The 23,117-nt window shown below is 43.7% G+C and overlaps 1 protein-coding gene across 1 annotated transcript; it reads right to left on the bottom strand.

The window, feature by feature from the left end:
- Nucleotides 1-21,669, bottom strand: LOC138377139 (protein lifeguard 2-like). Its single transcript, XM_069461865.1, has 9 exons — nt 21,402-21,669; nt 16,974-17,052; nt 15,056-15,109; nt 13,752-13,842; nt 9,513-9,550; nt 9,340-9,427; nt 6,404-6,493; nt 3,351-3,398; nt 1-150 (listed from the first exon to the last, which is right to left on the bottom strand). The coding sequence occupies exons 1-9, from the start codon at nt 21,667-21,669 to the stop codon at nt 1-3; spliced, it is 906 nt and encodes a 301-aa protein (XP_069317966.1).
- Nucleotides 21,670-23,117: the final 1,448 nt, after the last annotated feature.

Genomic DNA, 23,117 nt, shown 5'->3' with positions numbered 1-23,117 from the left:
TTACCGCCCGTGTGCAACCAGTTGTAAAATAAAGAGGAAGAGGTTGATGAGGTCCAAGTAGATGTTTAGGGCAGCAAAAACATACTCTTCAGGGTCCAGGGAGTAACGATGTCGCCCTCCCATCATGAGCTGCACATCCATCACCAGGTACTTGAAGAAGAGGAAGAAAAATTAGCTATTTAAATTGTACATTTCCATAAAATAAGGGTCCTAAATGATCTGGAAAAAATTATTTTAGCATCAAGAAAAATATTGCAGAAAGTCAGTTTGTGGCTGACCGTGTTCTTCAAACACCCTCAAGCATTCACCATGTCCCCAGGGATATACGCTATAAAGCAAATGCCTCATCCTCCTGAAGCCTGTTGGAACAAATTGGGGAGACTTCTTTTGCTTTCCAAATCCAAAAACCTTTGTACCTTTCGTCAATAATGTGGACCAGGTGGACAAAGCTACAAAATGCCCCATGTTTGTGATCTTTTTCCCCCCATGTTCTTGCTGAACAAAGAATGAGAATAAAGATGGTTCACACAGAGTAATAATTCTGAATTCTCGGAGCTCTGGGTGATAGCAAACCTTGCCATTTGAGGATGGCTTTGTGATGATGTCATTCTACCTAAAATAGGATGAGGAGGAGAGAGGATCTGTTTATGGGTAACACCCCAAATAAATGTTTTAGCTCAGCTGCAGTAGGTAAAATTATGAGCTCCTTGACAGCAAGATAAAAAAGTCAGAGAGCTCTCTCTCATCCTGGTGCTTGTTGCACAGTGACAGACCCAGACAGCAGGAGGCATCTGAGGAAGGAAAAGCAATCAACAAGCTCAGTCCCTTATGTCCTGATTCGAGACGGAAAGTCCAGTGCTATGAGGCAGAGACCACCAGACAGATCAACACTGCATTAGAGAGAGATGCTTTAAAATAATCCATAGTAGAACAGTGTCTACTTCAGTGAAACCTACCAAGGAATTCAGATATTTGCTCTCCCTGGCTCCTGGTTCCTGCTTGGGCTCGTATGAATGAAGAGGAAGGGAAGGAAGGAACGGGAAAAGACTTGGTGGGCACATCCCAGGCCGCCTGCAACCGGGTTCGTTGCACGTTATCTCACATGATGTGGAAACAACCTGGTTGAGGTAGGCGAGGTTTAACTGAGCCTCGAGTGGCAAAGAAAGGAACCAGACTTGAGCCTGGGGATGCCAAAGTGGGTGCCTCACCTGAACAGCTGAGTCCCTTCAACCCCCTTCTCCCTCTTTTTTTTTTTTTTTTTTCGAGACAGAGTCTCACTCTGTTGCCTGGGCTAGAGTGAGTGCCGTGGCATCAACCTAGCTCACAGCAACCTCAAACTCCTGGGCTCAAGCCATCTTCCTGCCTCAGCCTCCTGGGTCGCTGGGACTACAGGCATGCGCCACCACGCCCAGTTAATTTTTTCTATATATTTTTAGTTGTCCAGCTAATTTCTTTTTGTTTTTAGTAGAGACAGGGTCTTGCTCTTACTCAGGCTGGTCTCAAACCCCTGACCTCAAGCGATCCTCCCACCTCGGCCTCCCAGAGTGCTGGAATTACAGGCGTGAGCCACCGAGCCAAGCCTCTTCTCCCTATGTCTCATTCCAGCAGCTTTGGAAGAAAAAAAAGCTAGAGTGACAAACCATTGTGATTTGTCTGGGACTTCTAGGTGTCCTGAGAAACCCCTTAGTCCCAGGGAAACAGGGACAGTTGGTCACCCTGAAAAAAAGGGCTCCCAGTGGCTGAGCATCCAGCTTTGTTCTTGGCCTCCATCTGTCACCTTGGAGTCCTAATGCCTATGGAGACGTGCTTTTCCCTCTTCCTCCTCTCCAAAAATCTCTGACTTGAACTTACTTCTTCCTATAAAAGGGAACAATGACTCTCAGTCATTTCACAGGCGTGAATGGGATGGTTAGGAGTGTAGCTTCTCAGGAGAGATGATGTGTTTGAGGGCAGACAGGAAAAGTGGGAGGGAGAAGAACTGGGACCCAGAAGGAATCCGGCTCAGATACCACCCAAGACCCAACCAGCCCACAGGGAAGGCCCAGCCGGGACTCAGGCCCCTGGGAGCGTTTGGGAGCGTGGCATGTGCCTCACACTCCCGCAACTCTGCTGGTTAGGCATCCACGCACACGCACAAACCCACGCCCCAAAATCCAGTTTTCTCCTCAGCTGTTTCTTTGTATTAGGTAGACCTGCCTGAGTCTACAGGAGTTTTTGTTCTGCCTGCAAAAGTGGGGGGGGGGGAGAAACACCAACAAACATACTTTGTATGGAAACAAACTACACCCCCGAAACAGGCCACAAGAGCTACAACAGTGAGCTTCAGGACACAAAGTCTGAGAGCACAGTAATAAAGGTAAATGAGCACAAATCAGTTGCTTTTATAACAGGAGAAGAAATGAGGAAAATGAAATGTACATACTTAGCTTTAACCTCCTGGTGTGAATTTTCCTAACATTTAAAAAATATAATAATTCCAACAACAATAAAAAGGGAGCAAATTGTGGATAGTTTTTAAGCTTGGTGATAATATATGGGGTTCCTTACACTACTCTCTATACTTCTGGATATGTTTGGAAATTTTCAAAATAAATAGTTAAATAAAACCCTGGAAGATGTTTCATAATAAAAGCATAAAATGGGATTCCATGCAGCCCTCTAAAAGAATTAGTTAGACCCAGGTCTGCTAATATGTGGAGGCCATTATTTTCAAGTGAAAAAGCAAAAGTAGAACATTATACGTAGTATAACTACATTTGTGTAAGAAGCAACAGTGCATATGTGTAAAGAAATTCTGAAAAGATTCCAAGAAACTGTTAACGGTCATTACTTCTGGGAAAGGGGATAAGAAGGAGATTTTTATTTTCATTTTATAATCTTCTCTGTTGTTTGAACTTTACTTTTAAATAAAACATGCCTTAAAATAATTTTAAAGATGTGACAGCAAGAGGTGGGACTTAATGTAAGGAAACAGATTCCTAGATGCCTCCACCAGTTCCCTGTGAGAAGTTCCTATTGTTCAAGAACAGAAACTGGTCCGTGGGGAGGAAGGGGGGCAGTGGGTGAAACCGTAGCCCTGCCGCAATAAGTTTCAAAGCTTATAAATAATTCTTCCTTCTCTTCTTAAATATTGGCCCTTTCAAGAAAAGTGATGTTTTTGTGGATCAGGAAAACCATCCTGCTCTCCCGAGGGTGCTGGTTTTAAGTATGATGCTTTAAGAGGATTGTATTTAAATGTTGCTGGAGTGTTTCCCCTGCATTACTGACCCCACGTAACTCCAGGCCTATCACAAGGGCTTGTCAATGCACATACCATATTCCTTATCAAAGAGAGGGAGAAATGCACTTACAAGTGAGAAGATCACAGTTCCGAGTCCAGCATACAATAAATGCAGCCACTGCAAGGAGAGGAAGCACAGTAGTATATTAAGGAGATTTGGCATAATGAAAGGGCTCACTTAGGCCACTGCTGGCAGATAAGGACCAATATTAAGAAAGTAAGATCTTTGGGGGAATTGATCTTTTCTTGAACACAGTCAGGGGCATCCACTCAATTCCAATACACAAGCAAATGAAAACTAACCTTGCCAATGTCAAACAATATCCATCAAGTGCTAGATGCCTCATATGTGGTCGGGCAAGTAAAATGTATTAGACATATTTCAATTTTTTCCCTGTCCACATAGCCATTCTAGAGAATCTTCCCTCCCCTGAGCTCTTGGAACAGGTAGCCTTGAGGACACAGTGACCTTCACACACCCAAGCTGGAGCTGACTGGCGAGAGGTACAAGAACCCCACTTGAAAAACAGTGAGTTTGTTGACTGATCAGGAGCTTCTGGTATGTGACTGGGCTTAAACAGATGCACCAGGCCAGTCAGAAATCAATTCTCAGAATAAAGGGATCCAAGCATCAGAGGCTGTGTCTCATTAGCCAGTGTTGGCGCTGTTGTAGCTGTAAGAAGAGGTGGCCAGTCAGCTCAGCCCCAGAGAGGAAGGCAGGGTTTCCATTCCTGGGAATTCCAGCTCTTCCTCCCACCTGGGAGTTCTATGAGATTCTCCGGGTCTTTGCCTCAACCCTAGTCTGAGTGGTGTCTGTTCCTTGCATCCAAAACAGCCCTGATCAGAATATGGCACTAGTCTAAATTCCAAAGGGTCTGGCTCTGTCTGGGAAGAGGATAAGGAAGGGGTGTGCAACACCTGAGGAAAAAATGGCATTGACCCTCGAGGACGAGAGAGCTGGTTCTGAGAGGCGGGGCAGAGCACTCCCAGCTCTCACCCAGGAGGGGTTCTTGGTGAAGAAGGGAGACCAGAAACCAGTGACACATCTGAGAGACACAGTATTTCCAGACTGAGCTAATGGTAAGAAAACACCTGATAACTAGAGTCCGGAGGATTCAGAATTGCCAAAGTCGAATGAGCATGTAGACTTAGAACACGGCTCTGCCAAAGTCTTCCAGGCAGACATGTATAAGGTTACAGATATTTGTGAAAGAAAACTTAGAATGGGAACACAGTTCCATCTATCTAATAGGAAACACAGTTTCCTTTTTTTTTTTTTAAGTATAATTTCCATTTTATTTTTTCCCAAAGGATAGTTTTTCTTCAGTCCTCAAGGACTCTACTCCTTACATGGGCTTTGGTGGAGGTCTTGGGGCAGCACCCGCAGGTCTCAATCAGGGTGGGGGTGTTCGGTCCAGGCGGGCTTCCCCAGAACGATTCCTGACTACCTCGCAGTGAATGGCACAACTCACACAGTGATACAGCTTCACAGACAGCTTGGGAAGCACATAGGCATCGAAGACACTTGCTCCAGAAATGTCCCTGACAGCTGCGGCCTCCACTATGTTCCGAAGGACGAGCTTGTTTACAGCTTTGTCTGCAGGCACGCATGGGGGCAGTGCGTGCAGCGAATAGGCTGCACGTGGCCACGGCCCTTTTTGGCACGACCGTTGTTCCTTCTTTTCTTTGTCATCTTGGAAGCGAGGATATGAAAGGGGGGAAACACAGTTTCTTAACTGCACCTAAATGATACTATAAAGACCTCCGGAACCCACATAATAAATATTTGTATTATTATTATTGATATCTCTGCTACCATTAATAATAATAAATGGAGAGCCGTGGTCTTTTAAGGTACATCTTTGTGATGCCTTCATCTCTAAAATATAGATACAACCTCCCTGGCTAATAAGCCTATGAGGTCATTCACAAAGCTGAACCAATCCAGTCGGAACTGTTGGTTATATGTATGTCCGCAGATCCTGTAACAAGTCCACTTGTTGCCAAAGAAACCTGATGGTTCAGCATTTGGACCAAGTTGGCCTTGGGGTTTTAGCCAAAGGGTCACAGGCCCCAGGCCAGCCCTCAGTGGACCCAGCCTCCAACAGGACCTCCACCCCAGGGCCAGATCGTGCCTGTCACTCTCCACAGCCCTCCAGAATCAGTCCACGCACAGTGCAATGTGGCGGGAAGAGTGTGGCCACTGGAGTCACACAGACCTAGAGCCTCGATGCCACCAGGGCCACTCACTCCCTATGGGACTCGGATGAATTATTTAATTTCCCCTTGCTTGTTTGCTTATCTATAAAATAGATGACATACATACTCTTCAGGAATGTTGTGAGAATTAAACATGATGCCTTGAGAAAAACACAGAGGCTTATGTCTAATATCTAGTATCAGTGAGTATATTAAAACGAAAAATAAAAAGCTGGAATTAGAAATTAAGGAGCCTCCTCTAGGCCGCTGTCAGAAAAGGCCAAACAAGCCGATGTCTCCCGCTCCTGCTATATATAATAATACTTCAAACATGTAGCACCACACACAGCAGAAGGAGTCTTCCCTGCCTCATGGGTGGGTTCCCCCAACACCCTCTTGGGCAAGGACAGCTGTCTAAGGGAGGAGCTCAGGATTCACGCCCCAGCTCCTCTGTCCATTAGGTGGCCCCTGAGACGGACCTCACAGAGCCTCGGCTACAGTGGGGGGAGTGCAGCCCATTGCGTTTTGCTCCTAGGCCATGTTTCCTGCTTCACAGGGTCAGCTGCAAGGAGCAGGGCCCTTCCTGGAAGACACGGCACCACCCTAATGGTGGACTACCTTGGCTCAGGGGCTTCCTGGAGGCCTTGCTGGGGCTCCCTCAGACCACATCACACCTACAGCGCCCCCACCCAAGCTTCCTCCTCCTCCTCCTTCCCTGGGGCCAAACGTGCAGTCCTGGTCTGACCCCTCCTCCAGCCTCCCTGGGCTCCCCCTTTGTCTCTCACAGACATTTCTCCTGGTAAAATCCTTACTTGCTTAACCCCAGCTCCATGTCTGCTTCTCAGAGGACCCAGACTAATCCAACCGGCCCTTCACCTGTGTTTTTAACAATTCTCTGAGGTTTCCAAATGAGATCCCACTTACATATGCTGGTAGGAAGATTAAGAAAATTCCATAGACTATAAGGACGATGGTCAAAACGAACAGCATTCCATGTAGCAAGGTAAAATCCCACTGAGGAAACATAAACAGTGTACAAACAACTCAATTATCATCTATGAGGAGTTTCAGGATGTTTAGAGATGCATCTTATACCCCACAGACACTGGCCCACTGCTAATAATTCACCCTGGTCCATTCAGAGAACTGTGGAAATCCTTTAGCCCCAACCACTAAAAAATGCTCCGTAAAAAACATTAAATTGACTGGGATTTGCTTCAGGAGGGAGAAAAAGTAGCAGTATGGATGAAATGACAGTAGCCACTAGTTGATAATTTTTGAAACTGAGTAATGGGTACATGGGGGTTCTTTACACTATTTTTGTATTTATATGAAATTTTCCCTAATAAAAAGGTACATTGAATAAGTAACATGTACATTTTTATGCATAGTATGATCATAATTACTCATATTTTTTTTAAAAGCATGTGTGCAGAAAACATTAATAGAATGAAATATACCAAGATGTTAACTGGGTATCTTTTTTACATTTATATGCATATATCGTAATAAAAAATATATACTAAGCTTTCAAAAATAGCTATTAATGATTCTTCTGTAATTTTGAAATTTATTAATGTGATTTTTTTATGTTTTCTTTTATAAATTAGTGACCCAAATCAGCCTGAGGCAAGTAGGGGTTTTTGTTGTTTTTTTTTAAGAAAGAAGATATTCATCTTCTGGCCTTAAAAAAAAAAAATGGATTATGCAGCAAAAGATATTTTCTTGCAAGAGCGTTTTCCTAATCCCTTTATTTCCTCCTCTTGTCCCCTGCCCTTAACACACCAAGGGAATATTCTAAAGTACTAGTTGTCTAAGTGTAGTTCTTCAATCAGCAACATCAGCACCACTTGAGAAATTCCAATTACCTGGCCCTTCCCCAGATGTACTGATGCAACAAGGGTAGGGCTCAGAAATCTGTGTATTAACAGCCCTCCTGGTAATTCTGATGCATAGTAAGCTTTGTCTAGAGCTATGCATTCAATACAGTAGCCGCTGGCCACATGTGGCTATTGAGCACTTGAAATGTGGCTCATACAAACTGAGACGTGTGGTAAGTATAAAACACACAACTGGATTTCGATTTTTAGTTCACAAAAATGTAAAATATCTCATTACGATTTTGGTTATATGAATTACATGTTGGAATGGTAACACTTCGTATGTATTGGGTTAAATAAAATATATTATTAAAATTAATTTCAGGCCGGGCCCGGCGGCTCACGCCTGTAATCCTAGCACTCTGGGAGGCCGAGGCAGGTGGATCGCTCGAGGTCAGGAGTTCAAGACCAGCCTGAGCAAGAGCGAGACCCCGTCTCTACTAAAAATAGAAAGAAATGATCTGAACAGCTAAAATTATATATATAGAAAAAAATTAGCCAGGCATGGTGGCGCATGCCTGTAGTCCCAGCTACTCGGGAGGCTGAGGCAGAAGGATTGCTTAAGCCCAAGAGTCTGAGGTTGCTGTGAGCTTGACACCACGGCACTCTAGCCCGGGCAACAGAGCGAGACTCTGTCTCAAAAAAAAAAAAAGAAAAGAAAAGAAAAAAAATTAATTTCACCTCTTTCTTTTTACTTTTCTAATGTAGTTACTGGGAAATTTAAAATCATATCCACGACTTGCATTTGTGGCTCACGTTAGCTTTCTCTTGGACAATACAGGTCCAGAAAGCAGTAAATCTGCCTCGTGACAGCCGAACCCTATGGCTTGCTCCTTGCCGGCAGAAAGGAGACGTGACCTTAAGGAAGGACGACTGCGGTGAGGTTAATCTAGGGGGGAAGCCTCGTCAGCTCTGCCCAGGCCCGAGAGAGGACAGATTCCGAGTCACACCAGTGGTGGACTTTCGGCTTCAGAGGCCCACAGGGCACGCAGGGACTCAGGGGGTCCAGGTGACAGTCTGGCATTTTAGAAGTATTAGAAGTATTCTGGCATTTTAGAAGATTTAAAGTGACTTAATGAATCTCTGCATTTAGCAGCAGCCCACCTCACTCATTGCAGGAAGGGCTATCTAGTTACAAATAGGCTGGTTTCCACAAGTGACCAGCTTCGAGATAGCAAACACTGATCTGATAATGAATTAAAGTTGAATCTCTAAATTTTGATCCAATTTGGCTAAATATCTAGTAGACCTTTCCATCTTTCTGATGCGTCTTCCTTTTTCCATCAGGAAAAGGCTAAAATTCTGCACGTGTGTAAGACCTTCCTTATGACGTGTGCCAACCAACTTGGAAAATACACGCCCTTCTGTGTAAGTTATTAAATTGACTAAGGCGGCCCCATGATTTACTAAAGGAAAGTGACAGAACTAAAAGGAAGGGCCGCAGAAAATACACCTTGATATCAAATCTCAAGGAGATTTGGTTGGAGAGACTCTGGCTCATCTCCCAGTTAAACAGGAACAATCCTGAGTGATGTGGTGTTCTTTGGGAAATTGTGGCACTTTTGAACCCTGGTGAACTGTACAACTTTTTAATTTTTCAAGTCTCTGTGTGAGTCAGGGTCCCAGCAGGGAAAAGATGGCACAATCAAACAGGACAATTTGAAGTGCGGTGGTTTGTAAGGGATCGGCCCAGAAGGCTGTGTTGAGTTGGCCCCCTTGAGACACAGTGAATTTTGGTAAGGGACACGCCTAGCCCAAGGGGAACTTGCTTGGGAGAAGCCACGGGAATAAACACCTCTTCCGCCCTCCAGGCTCCAGCTGGGACTTCCCATTGGCCAAAGAACACGAAAAGCCTAAGGTGGGGGTGAGGCCCACAGGGCAGAGAGAACCTGGGAGGAGTGCGGAAAGTGGGTAGGAAGGGACAAAGGGACACATCTAGCATGCTCCCTCGTGACAGAAGTCTGTTTCAATAATACGTACTTTTGTTTGTAGAGCAAATAAAGTGAGAGCCAGTGTCACCAGAGTGGTTGCTGCTGTTGCCCACAATACTTCATGGACTTTATAGAAACTAAAATCAGAGATTGTGATTACTGTTCACATACATTCAAAGAAAAGAGCACACAAATGAAAGGAAATGTGTATCAAAGACTTACCTTGTTACGGCTCCTAGCATCAGGCCTTGAAGAACCGTCTAAAAACAAAATTCACAATAAATCAGAAGCCTGCTTCCTGAGGCCTGAGGGTGAGGCCGAGGCCCAGAATTTGGAGGAGGTGGTTTGCGGTATGTGCGTGTGAGCAGGTCTAGGGGGCAGGTGGGGATGTGTACAAGCCTGGTGCTCACAGCTACAGGGCGACTGTGGGACATGAACAGTGGAACACACATACCACACACACCACACAAACCACACATACACAACAGTCACACACATACAGCACAGTCACATACACACACACCACACAAACCACACACACACACCCCACAGTCACACATACACCACAAAGTCACACACACAACACAAACCACACACGCAACACAGTCACACATGCACACCACACAAACCACACACAACACAGTCACACACGCACACACCAGTTACACACACACACACACAACACAAACCACACACACAACACAGTCACACACACCACAGAGTCACACACACACACAACACACATACCACACAAACCACACACACAAAACACAGTCACACACACACCACACAAACCACACACACAACATAGTCACACATACCACAGTCACACACACACAACACAAACCACACACACAACACAGTCACACATATGCAACACAGTTACACACACACACCACAGAGTCACACATACACCACACAAATCACACACAAACACAGTCACACACGCACACACCAGTTACACACACACACACAACACAAATGACACACACAACACAGTCACACACACCACAGAGTCACACACACACACAACACACATACCACACAAACCACACACACAACACAGTCACACACACACCACACAAACCACACACACAACATAGTCACACATACCACAGTCACACACACAACACAAACCACACACACAACACAGTCACACATATGCAACACAGTTACACACACACACCACAGAGTCACACACACACCACACAAACCACACACAAACACAGTCACACACACCAGAGACACATACCACACAAACCACACACACACAACAGTCCTACACACACACCAGAGTCACACACACAAACCACACACACACAAACCACACACACACAAACCATACACACACAACACACACACCACACAAACCACACACACACAACACAGTCAAACATACCACAGAGTCACAAACCACACACACACACACACACACACTCCTTTCATGTGCTGCTGGAGCTGGAGAAACATGAAGCAACGAGCTAGCAGAAGAGGAAGAAAATTAACCTCAAGAGGAAGAAAATTAACCTCGAGAGAAAGGGTTGGATGCAAGTGCGTCATTAAAATGTCATTTGCATATGGAATAAACACACTTTTTCCCTATAATGGAGACAAAGACAGCCTATTTAGGTGAGTTTAACAAAGTAGAGAATCTGGCAATTCTCCCATTGGGCTTGGACAACCCGGAGAGGCGATCGATCCCAGATTCTCCTGGACTCCAGTCCCTTCCCAGCCTCTGGGCCATCCTTGGGCTACAGGTGCTCAAAGCCCCGCAACTGTGCTGGCACTTCAGTTAGGAACACTTCTACTTTCTGAGACTGGAGGATTCTTTCTTGGCTCTTCCTGTGGACCAGCGGGTCTGCCAGGCATTTGGATTCCCCTGACCTGACGGAGGAGCCTGCAGGCTGGGGAGTGTCTCAGGGTGCTGACCGGGGCCTGACTGTAGGCCAGGGCACAACCCCAGTGCCTGTCTGGGTCCCGTCGCCTGGCCCCTGTCTCTCTCCCACATCGTCCTGCCAGCCCAGTCTCCAGGGCTGAGGAGAGTGCTCTAGCCCTGGTGCATCCCTCCACCCTCCTCCCAAGTCTTGGGATGGTAGGAGCCCTCCAGACCCATCTCCTGGCACTTTGGGGCTGAAGGTTGTCACCCAGGCACTACGGGAAATGTCAGGACCCAAATGGTGGACGAAGCCTCAGTAGAGACAGCATATCCTGATAAAATATTGCTGTGTGGAGGGCCCCATTGATTAACGACAATACAATCTACAAATGAACTTTTTACCTTGGTGTGTATGTGTGGTATGTGTGTGTGTGTGACATGCGTGACTGTGGTATGAGTGATGTGTGTGTGTGAGTGTGCGTGTGTAATTGACAGACTGGGAGGGAGAGGGGGAAGGAGTGATTTCAAGCTGGAAACCAGTTTTGGTTTTCAGAAGAGTTGGACAGTGAGTAGGAAGAGGCGTAGAAGTCAAACCTGTCTGATGACTTCAAGAGCTCAGAACTGTGGTAGGCGCCAGGGGCCAAAATTCTATGGGACAAAACCTGTCTTTAGTGAATGTGAGTGTTTTCCTTTTGTCCCTCAACTCCTTTTTCCATTTGTTTCCAAACCCTTGGGCACGACATTAAGTCTAGAAAAATATAACTAATTTTGTGCCCCTCTATAATTTATCTTCTCTTAAGCTTTTACTTGCTTTGAGATAAACAACAAAACCTCAGAGATGGAAGCTCCCTTGGAGACTCATAACTTTTATCTCTTCTTGCAATAAACATTAAAGCCATTTAAAATTTTAAAATAAGAAATTCAAACACTTCTGGGAATGCAGCACCCCCTCTGCGGTCCCTACCATGGCCTCTGCTTCGGGACTCCTGGTGTTGCTCTGTCTGGCTCAAGCCCCCGCCCCTCCTGAGCGGGGTCTGCACTCCATCAGTGCAGGAACTGGGACAGTGCCCATACTGGCCCCGGCAACATGCAGGGTGTCCACGCCAGCTGAGAAAGGCTCCTCACTGTCCTGGCAGTTGAGGGAATGCTCAAAGGTGGGCAGCAGACAGCCAGTCTTCTCCAGCCTTGAGAGGAAGCTATTCCTCCCAACAGGTAAATCACCACGGACCTGCCTGGCGTGGATGCAGAGAATCTCACCACTCGGCATGTGTGCTTGCTGTGGCCACCAGGATCTAAATCTAGGCTCCTCAAGTGTATCGGACTTCATGCATTTTGTACATTAATCTAACCACTATCTTTATTCACCTGCCCTACTTTTCCTTCCATCAGATTTCCCCATTAATTTATCTTCGTATATTGTGGACATTTTTATAAGCTATCTCACATCTGATCTGGAACCAGAGGAGGAAGACATCAGTTGACAAGTAAATCTTCACATAGAAAGATGCTCAACACTGCTTGGGAAGAAACATAAACCCTCCCCAAAAGAATCATTAGCTGACACCATCCCAAATCCTATTGGGATGATTCTGGGTTTTCCCAGGAGGAGCAAAACACCCTAGGAGCTACCACCAGTGAGCTTCAGAGAGACCATGGCTTCCGGGGGAGAGAAAGAGAATCAGGGTTGGGGGAATGGCTCTTAGATGCCACTGAGTCCCTGAGGAGGAGCCCTGAGACCTCCATCTGGGGGGCTGAGCCCTGGGGAATGAGGGTAAAATGATAGAAATTCAGATTCTGTGCAGACTTAGAATATCTGGGAGCTTCTGCTGAGAGCTGGCAAGATCGGGAGTCCCCATGGGCAGCACAGAAAGGAATTGGCTAACAAAAAAGGGAGCCATACGATCTTCTGTGTCACAGAATGGCACTGAATGACAGGAAATGGGCAGAAGTGGCGAGGCCGCAGGGGTGGAAGCCACCACAAGGAGGCATTGGGGAACCAGGACCAGAACACAGATACATGAGGAGCGCCAAGGACCCAAGGCCCCCAGCCCCCAACTCTCTGGCGCAGGGAAAACCCTCCTGAACTGAGATGCAAGTTAGGAAAATAACGGAAACCTGAACTCAAGGCAGTTTCTGTCCCAGTGGGACTTGAAATAGAAATAAAATGCATTTTGCAAAAATGAGGAAATTTGCATTTCTTACATACTAGTTTGTGAACTGGATTGGAACCCACTCTCTATAAAAAGATGTGTTTGTTGTACCTGATTGAAATCCAGCAACTGTCAGATTAACTGTTCCTGAAATGCAGCCCAGACTGGAGGTGGGTTCCGCCATGTGGCCTTACAGGAGGCGTTTGCTGGCACAAAGATCCCCCAATTCTCTAACCTATTAAAAGGGTGTGATACTATCTTGTAAGTTTTCTACTGCATTACAACTAGAATTCCACTAAGAAAATGTTTCACAAATAATCTCTACTTGTATTATCCCACAGGAAGAGTTTCCACAATTAAAGGAATCAACTTAATAACGTGACAAAAATGTACTTCACAGGTGAACTAGAACAGGTGCTAACAAGGTTTACTTACAAACAATCCCAGGAAAATGTAATTCACAGGCACGTGGCGGAGAAGTTTCCCACAGCAAGTGAGTATAATCAGTACAACAAAAAATGCCGGGCTGCAGAATAATTTAAAGCCATGTGTTATTTGCTTCCAGTGATTATATCATATGCTATATTATACTGAGATAAACAGAAATAGATACAGATATGTAACATTATATATCATCTCATAAGTATTATAAAGTAAACAAACATTTTCATTATTAGCTTTAATAATGAATAATAATCTTTTTTTTTTTAGCTTTTAAAATTAACTTTTCTCATTGCCATCCACAGATAGTTTATGGGGCGTTTAAAATTTTTATTTTGAAATAATTATAGATTTCCAGGAAGTTGCAAAGGGATAGAGAGGTCCTGTGAAACCTTCACTTTGCCCCAGTGGTTACATCTTATACATTTATAGTACAATACCAAAACCAGTAATTTGACATTGGTACGGTGTGTATGTATTGTTCTATGTCATAGAACTGTGACACAAATCTTTGTGTAGATGTATGTAACCACCACCACAATCAAGATTCAAAACTATCCTATCAAGAAAACATCAAAAAAGACCTCCCTCGTGCTACCCTACCCCTTTATAGTGTGGAAGTCGCCAATGCCAAGATGGAGTCACTTATGTCAGACCCAAAGTGGAGCTAGGAGGTCATGAAGGAGAGGATCTCACACTCGTATGTCTAAGATAAGAACGCCCACAAGGACCTTTCAAAAACCCACAAGAAATTCCTACACAGCCTGAACATCCTGCACACATGTCTGTAACAGGACTTAACACAAGAAATTCCTCACAGATGCAGCATTCCCGCTAAATTGCTCTCACAAGAACACTTGCTTCGTGAAGGCTGTCTCCACCAATGAGTTAGCACCAGCTCCTGCAACAGGCCCCTGTGACCTGTGATTTTTGTTTCAAAATAGCTTACATGAACCTCTCCTCCTTGTCTTTAAAAGGTTTCCCCTTACCCCAACCTCTCTAGATACACCTATGATCCTTCACGGCTTCTGTATCCCAGATTGCAATCCCTATGCCACTCCCAAATGCACTGTTTTTGGGGGGAGCCTCTCTTTCTGTCATTAGGTTGACAATAGTAACACCCTCACCCACACACTGAACCCTGACTCCTGGCAACCACTAATTTGCTTGTTTTCCATTCCTATAATTTTATCATTTCAGGAATTGCATACCTTTACCTCATTTTTTATAGTAAAAGGATCTCAGGCAATAAATAGCCAGTAGAAAAACCAAGTTTTATTAAATCCAATGATACTTACAAGGTTACATAGGTGAACCAGGGGTTTGCCTTCACCCACTCTCTTAAACCGTTCCTAGGTAAAAAAAAAATTAACATAAGTTTACATAGTAAATGGTATATTTTGCTAACTAATGTGATATTTAAGTAGAAGTAAAGCAATATCACGGAAGGAAAGGGAGAAACTCTAACTGATTAATGACAGATGGGAAATGAAACAGAAACATTCTTTTTCTTAAAATAGATATATTCATAATAAATATTAAATAAGTGAGGCAGGGTGAGGTGGCTCACGCCTGTAATCCTAGCACTCTGGGAGGATCATTTGAGGTCAGGACTTTGAGATCAGCCTGAGCAAGAGTGAGACCCCTGTCTCTACTAAAAATAAAAGAAATTAGCCAGGCAACTAAAAATAGAAACACAAAATTAGCCAGACGTGGTGGCAAGCACCTGTAGTCCCAGCTTCTCGGGAGGATAAAGCAGGAGGATTGCTTGAGCCCAGGAGTTTGAGGTTGCTGTGAGCTAGGCTGATGCCACAGCATTCTAGCCCGGGCAACAGAGCGAGATTTGTTCTCAAAAATTAATAAATAAATAAATAATAAGTCAAATTTCGATCCATGTAAATGTCCTGGTAAAGGTTTTTATTTTAAAAAATACTGAGATTGGTATGTGCTCAAAGCCAAAGAAATCAACTTCTCATATATGTGTTTCATAGATACAGATTTTCCTCAGATGCATATAAGCACATGCATCTTGGATCATAGTCCCTCCAATAATTCCTGAATTTAACAGTGTTCCAGCCTCCGGGGTCTCCATAACCTCACCTTTTTTCCTTTATACGGTTCTTTTTTTTTTTTTTTTTTTTTTTGAGACAGAGTCTGGCTCTGTTGCCCAGGCTAGAGTGCCGTGGTGTCAGCCTAGCTCACAGCAACCTCAAACTCTTGGGCTCAAGCAATCCTTCTGCCTCAGCCTCCCCAGTAGCTGGGACTACTGGATATGCGCCACCATGCCCGGCTAATTTTTTCTATATATTTTTAGTTGTCCAGATAATTTCTTTCTATTTTTAGTAGAGACGGGGTCTCGCTCTTGCTCAGGCTGGTCTCGAACTCCTGAGCTCAAACAATCCACCCACCTCGGCCTCCCAGAGTGCTAGGATTACAGGCGTGAGCCACTGCGCCCGGCCCTTTATACATTCTATCTGTGGAAATAGCTCAGAGAGAAAATTTTTTTAAATAGTGGGGTAATTACTCTGTGATTCTCCCCTTGTATACACATTAAATAAATTGGTATGCCTTTTCTCCAATAAAAACAAAAGAAAAGAAAAGAAAAGAAAAGAAAAGAAAAGAAAAGAAAAGAAAAGAAAAGAAAAGAAAAGATAAGATAGTGCCGGCTGCATGCAGTGGCTCATGCCTGTAATCCTAGGACTCTGGGAGGCTGGGGCAGGTGGGTTGCTTGAGCTCAGGAGTTCGAGACATGCCTAAGCAAGAGTGAGATCCTGTCTCTACTAAAACTGGAAAAATTAGCCAGACCTCATAGCCCATGGCTGTAGTCCCAGCCACTGTGGAGGCTGAGGCAGGAGACTCGCTTAAGCCAGGGAGTTTGAGGTTGCTGTGATCTATGATGATGCCACTTGCACTCTAGCCTGGGAAGAGATTCTGTCTCAAAAAAAAAAAAAAAAGACAGAAAGAAAATAGTGCCCAAAATAAGAGTAAGAAAAAGTTCTTGGCTTAGGAAGTTAAGGTAAAATCCTAGAAATCTACCATCACCTTGGTCTAGGAAATGCCTCAGAAAAACAAATCTATAGAAATATTATCTCCTATGAATGATTAAGAAAAAAGAGGTACATTATTTTTAAGTGATCAAAATTAAATCAAGCTGATTCAATAAAAATCAATGTGAATAACTTAACATTTAATTTGACATTGGTAATAAAGACTTACCAAAAAACAAACACGCTAATTATTGCCGCAGTGACCAACAACTGAACTGACAGGATGAGGAACACTTTTGTAATGAAATCTGAGGAAACACAAACGTTATTTTTATGACACAGTATTCAAAAGTATAAATGCAATTACCTATTTTTAATACTTAATGAAAGGAATTTTTCCCCTGATTTTTTGAGGATGGGGAAGGCAGTGCTAGTTTACAGTCAGCAAATGGAAGAACAACAAAAATACGGCTCTGCAGAACTTTTAGGAAATAATCCGGATTGTCAGAGGTGTTTTATTGGAGATCTGAGGGTTTATCCACTGAAGCTCCAAAATTTTCCTGACAAGCTGAGGGATTTAATTTCTTATGGTGCACACCCCATCCTCCTTGGGATCAAAAATGACCAGAACGTCTCAGGATATCGCAGGCCCAGCACCAGGGCTCCAGCAACACTACACCCCTGCACGAATGCGGACAGCAACACCTCAAGGATGGCAGGTGGAGAGGGTGTTCACCTCTCTGGAGACGGACTTAGGCTGCAGAGAGTTGGCAGAGCTTTCCCGCCACTTTTCTCTCCACCCTACCTGCCTTTAGCAACTCTCTTGCCTTCTACAAACCAGACAACCTGGCGAACTATTTGCAAGACCAAAGAGTTCTGAGTGAAAGACATGCCGAAACACAGTTCACGCTACGTCGGCATATCTTTTTGCTTATTTCCTACCACACAGGTTTTCCCAGGGCCCTCTGAATATGTTGCTGGCAATGACAACTTCCTTTTCTTTTGTGTGGCTTTATTCCAATTTAAAAGGGAAAAATGAAATAATGCTGCTTAAAGTTAACTTATAAGATCATCAACCCCGTCGCTTAGCTGGGCAGTTTCTGTGCACGGGAAGCATGACAACAAAGGAACGGGACGGAGCTGTCTTAATCAGAGTATCAGAATGTATATTCCCAAGTATGTTCTGTCTACAGTAAAATAGTCATTTAGCTAACATTAATTTGGCATCTACTACATATCAGGGCCCATAAGGGAACAAATATTAAATGAGGCTTGGCCTCATAAGAATAGACATATAGATCAATAGAATAGTGTTGAGTCTGGAAATAAACCCTTATATTTATGGCTAATTGATTTTTAACAAATGTGCCAGAACAATTCCGTGAGGAAAGAATAGTCTTTTCAACAAGTGGTGCTGGGACGACTGGATGTACACATACAAAAGGGTGAATTTGGATCCTTCCTTCACGCTGTGCACACACAAAAAAATTAATTAGAAATGGATCATAGTTATATATATACAAGATAAAACTCTCAGAAGAAAGCACAGGTGTAAGTCTTCATGAGTTTCAATTAGGCAATGATTTCTTGGATATGACACTGAAGCACAAGCAATGAAACTAAAAACAGATAAACTGGATTTCGTCAAAAGTAAAGCCTTTGTGCTTCAAATGATACCATCAAGAAAGTGAAAGCAAACCTACAAAGAGTTTTCAATAAGGGACTTTCCAATAAGGGACTAGTATCCAGAATACATAAAGATCTCTTACAACTCAACAACTAGAAGACAAATAACAGAATTAAAAATGAGCAGTTTGTATAATGCCCTCCCACATTGCCCCTGGGCTTGGCCACATGACATGCTTTGGCCAATGGGACAAGTGCAAGTGTGATGCAAGCAGAGGTTTGCTAAACTGCTTGTGTATTGGGGCCTACCCATCTGGCACAATTCTCCTGGGAGCCAGCCACCATGGAGTGAGAAGCTCAAGCCACAAAAAGAAAACCAACAACCAACAATTGCCAGTCATGTCATGGAGTCATATGGCTGTAGCAGCCTCAGCCACCATCTCATTATAATTGGTCAGAGCTTCCAATCAAGACCAGCAGAAGAATTGCCCAACTAAGTCTAGTCAACCCACAGAATCATGAGAGATAATAAATGGCTGGTTTTTTTTTAAAGTGGGCAAACATTCCTCAAAAAAAAAGACATATAAATGGCCAATAAGCATATGAAAACATGCTCAACATCATTAGTCATCACGGAAATGCAAATCAAAACTATAATGAGATACCACTGCACACACTAGAATGGCTATAATAAAAAAGACAATATGCTGAAATTAAAAAATAAAAAAATTTAAAAAAGACAGACAATAATAAGTGTTGACAAGGACGTGTAGAAACACGAACTCTCATACATTGCTGATTGGAATGTAAAATGATGCAGCTACTTTGGAAAAGTTTGGTAGTTCCTCAAAATGTGAAATAAAGAGTTATATGTTTCAGCAATTCCTAGGTGTCAAGAGAAATGAAAACATATGTCTACACAAAAACTTGAATATGAATGTTGATCGCAGTATCATTCGTAACCTAAAAGTGGAAAGAATTCAAATGTCTGTCAACCGATGAATGGATAAACAAAATGTGTTATATCCAGGCAATGGCAGACCATATGGCCATAAAAAGTAATGAAGTACTGACACATGCTACGGCATGGGTGAACCTTGAAAACATTGTGCTAAGTGAAGGAAGGAAATCACAAAAGACCACATGTTGTATGGTTCCATTTATAGGAAATGTTCAGAATAAATAGATCCATAGAGACTTCTGAAAGTAGATTAGTAGTTAGCAGGCGGTGAGGGGGAGGGAGGATAGGAATAGCTGCTAATGGGTATGGGTTTCTTTTTGAGGTGATAAAAATGTTCTAAAGTTGATTGTGATAATGGTTGACAACTCTGTAAATATACTAAATACCACTGAATTGTACACTTAAAAGGGATGAATTTTATGATTTGTAAATTATATCTCCATAAAACCGCTTTAAGAAATTGTAACCCCATAACTCTTAATCCATTATCTGGCTATACTTTTTCTTTTTTCCCACAGCACTTTCATCTTCTTACATACTATTTAATTTTTTTAAAGTGGGGAATGGCCCAGCCTCTGTCCTCTAGGAGAGGCAGATACAAATAACTAACTCTAGTCTGGGCACAGTGGCTCATGCCTGTAATCCTAGCACTCTGGGAGGCCAAGGCAGGAGGATCGCTTGAGGTCAGGAGTTCGAGACTAGCCTGAGCAAGAGTGAGATGCCCGTCTCTACTAAAAATAGAAATAATTGGTTGGGCAACTAAAAATAGAAACTAACAAACAAACAAAAAAATTAGCCGTGCTCGGTGGCGAGCACCTGTAGTCCCACCTACTCAGGAGGCTGAGGTAGCAGTATCGCTTGAGCCCAGGAGTTTGAGGTTGCTGTGAGCTACGCTGACACCACAGTCCTCTAGCCCAGGCAAAAGAACGAGACTCTGTCTCAAAAACAAACAAATAACTAACTCCAACATTGGTGAGGAGGCTTTACATATTTTTCTATTATACCTCCCTAAGCCTCATTTCCTCATCTGTAAAATGGCAACACAACAACTCCCTTTACAGAGTTGTCATAAGGACTAAATGCAATAACATTCCTCTTACACAACACCCCATGGAGGCCTGGTATCTGTGGCAGAGGTGGCTAATTGCTAAGTGACATCCATTTTCCCTAACTTTCTCCCTGTCTAACCTAGATCTTGCAAGGGTGGTAATGAGCCCAGGTGAAAAACTACAGGTAGAGGTGGCCATGTGATACAGATAGGGTCAGGGACATGTCATTGAAAACTCTTGGGGGTGGTTTCTGGCAATGCCTCTGAAAAGAAGTCTGATTTGGCTGGCTCTCAGGGCACCTGTCCATGCACGGCACCCTCCTTGGCATTGTCAGAGCTGCAGCCCTCTCTTGGCACTTCTTTGCCTTTGGCTATTTGCCTTTTCCTTTTCCTACCTCAAAGGCTAGAGCTCCAAAGGCATCTTTCCAGCCACAGGATGGAATGTGAGGACCACAGGGAGCTAGCAACGGGACTCAAAGCCCACAGGCCACCTGCAAGTTGTCCAGGCCCTAAGAAGGCTTTAAGGGTGGCAAAGTGTACACCCAGGACCTGCAGGATTAGCCTTGAACTGCCTACCTTCAAACCTCATCTTTCATGAGAGACAGAGAACAAAAACACTTCTCATTTATTTAAGCCACAGTTTTCTAGATTCCTATTACTCATTGCTGAATATATCTCCTGACTTATACACTATTAACATCTAGGATATTGAATTAGAATTAATATTTTTTAAAACTTAAGCCAATATTATGGTAGCTAAGAACATTTTACAATCAGTAACAAATTCATATCTCCTTGAAAAAAAACAAAAGTTGTTCACCATATGTTTATTATGAATTTCTGAATGCCCTGGACAACTTGGGGGGTAGCCTATTATAGCAGCCCTACATCATGTTTCATGATAAAGCATAAATAAGAAAAACTAAAAACAAAATTCAATCTTTCTGACAATCCACACTGTGGAGACATTTTAAAAGAACATTTGCTTTTCTCTTATAAAAATGTAATTTGTTTATTCTCACTTCTGCGGACAGATGCATCTGAGAATGGAGAGGATAAATTAGTAGTGCTTTCATCTTGGGTGCTGTCATCTGTAATTTGTACCACATAGGTATTCGATTTCTCAGCATCCGTCAAGGGTGCATCTCTTCGAGTTTCTTGTGGCCTGGATGAAGCAGGTGGGTTGTGCTGACCAGATTTAGACTGGGTGTTTTTATTTGCTGCTTTCCGAACCAGTTGTTGATGATCTCCAGAACTGAAGTCTATTGGTTCACTGACCTCCAAGTCCATTGTCCTGGAAGTAGAGAATTGTTATTCGTGTCCTTATGATCACACCTCTGCAACCTTAGCATCCTCATAACATTAAGGGGATTTTTTAATTACCTGGGCTCAGTACTTACCAAGTCAGTGCCTAATAAACATTTGTTAAATGAATGATGAACAAATACTTTTATGATGAGGCTGATAGAGTAAAATAATTTGCATACTCTTATAAAATTGGTATTTTTATAAATTCATTCAGCAAGGAGTTAATGAGCTCCAAGCATGGAGCTGTCCTTGTCTCAGCCCTCAAAGAGCTTACATTTTGGAAGACAAGATCTTCAAACAAGTAATACCGTAAAAGGCAATATAAGCAAGCTAGGAACATTGGAGGAGGACATGAGAATCCTTAATAAAGTCTGGAGGAACATGCAGGGAGTAGAAGAGGTTGTCAAAATCTCCCAGAGAAAGTGAGGTTTAAGCCATAGGTAGAAGTTGAGTGGCAGTTGGTGAAGTGAAGAGGTGGGGGAGTTTTCCCAGACAGAAGAACCAGCCTGAATCAGGACTGGGGGAAGCAGAGAGGGTAGGTTCTAGAAACTGAAAGAAGTTCCTACAGTTGGTGCGGGAGTTTGAAGGGGAGAGTGGAATGAGGTTAGACAGAGAGGTGGTGGGGACACATCACTGGGGAGCTGGCAAGCCAAGGGAAGGGGTCTGGACTTTACCCTGAAGGCCACAGGTATGGAAGGCAGAATAACAGTCCACCAACGATGTCCACATCCTAATCCTGGGAACCTGTGAATATGTTACTTTGCATGTCAAAAGGAACAGTGTGGGCATGACTAAATTAAAGACTTTGAGATGGGGAGATGATCCTGGATTATCTGGGTAGGCCCAACCAGACACAGGAGTTCTTATGATCATACTTATAAGAGAGAGGCAGGAGGGACACAGTGAGAGAAGGAGACATGACAATAGAAGCAGAGGTCTGAGTAATACAGTTGCTGTCTTTGAAGATGGAGGAAGGGGCCATGAGCCAAGGAATGCAGGCAGAAAAGGTAAGGAAGTGGATTTTCCCCCAGAGCCCCCCGAAAGAATGCAACCCTGCTGAAACCTTGATTTTAGCCAAGTAAAACTGATTTTAGACTTCTGACCTCCAGAACTGTAAGACAATAAATGTGTGTTGTTTTAAGGCATTAAGTCTGGGGGAGTCACTGAAAGTTTTTCTAGCGGGGGACCACGGGGGTCTGACGAGAAAGATTACTCCAGGTACAGTGAGGAGAATGGGCCAGGGTGAGCCAAAGTGGAAGGAAAGAGACCAGAAATCCAAATCAGAGGTGATGGTGGGCTTTGCCACACTACTTTGTAGCCTGAACACAGTTCTGAGAAAACCACTACTAAATGGATCCAAAACGGCAAAGCAAAAGTCCCCCACGAACCTCCTGGGGAGCAGGAAGACTCAGGCAAGCCCCTGCTGCTGG

Source organism: Eulemur rufifrons, chromosome 29 (genome assembly GCF_041146395.1).
Source record: "Eulemur rufifrons isolate Redbay chromosome 29, OSU_ERuf_1, whole genome shotgun sequence".
Lineage (NCBI taxonomy): Eukaryota > Metazoa > Chordata > Mammalia > Primates > Lemuridae > Eulemur > Eulemur rufifrons.
The sequence above is the reverse complement of the archived record's forward strand: the minus strand, read 5'-3'. Positions and strand labels throughout refer to the sequence as shown.

Bases quoted from the DNA above. Each gene is read 5' to 3' on its own strand.
- LOC138377139 (XM_069461865.1), bottom strand. From the start codon at position 21,669: ATGGACTTGGAGGTCAGTGAACCAATAGACTTCAGTTCTGGAGATCAT. The intron at 17,053-21,401 runs GTGAGAATAAAC...GTGTTTCCTCAG, and splicing joins AGATGCATCTGTCCGCAGAA to ATTTCATTACAAAAGTGTTC. The intron at 6,494-9,339 runs GTACGTATTATT...ATGTTTCCTCAG, and splicing joins TATTTGCTCTACAAACAAAA to TGGGATTTTACCTTGCTACA.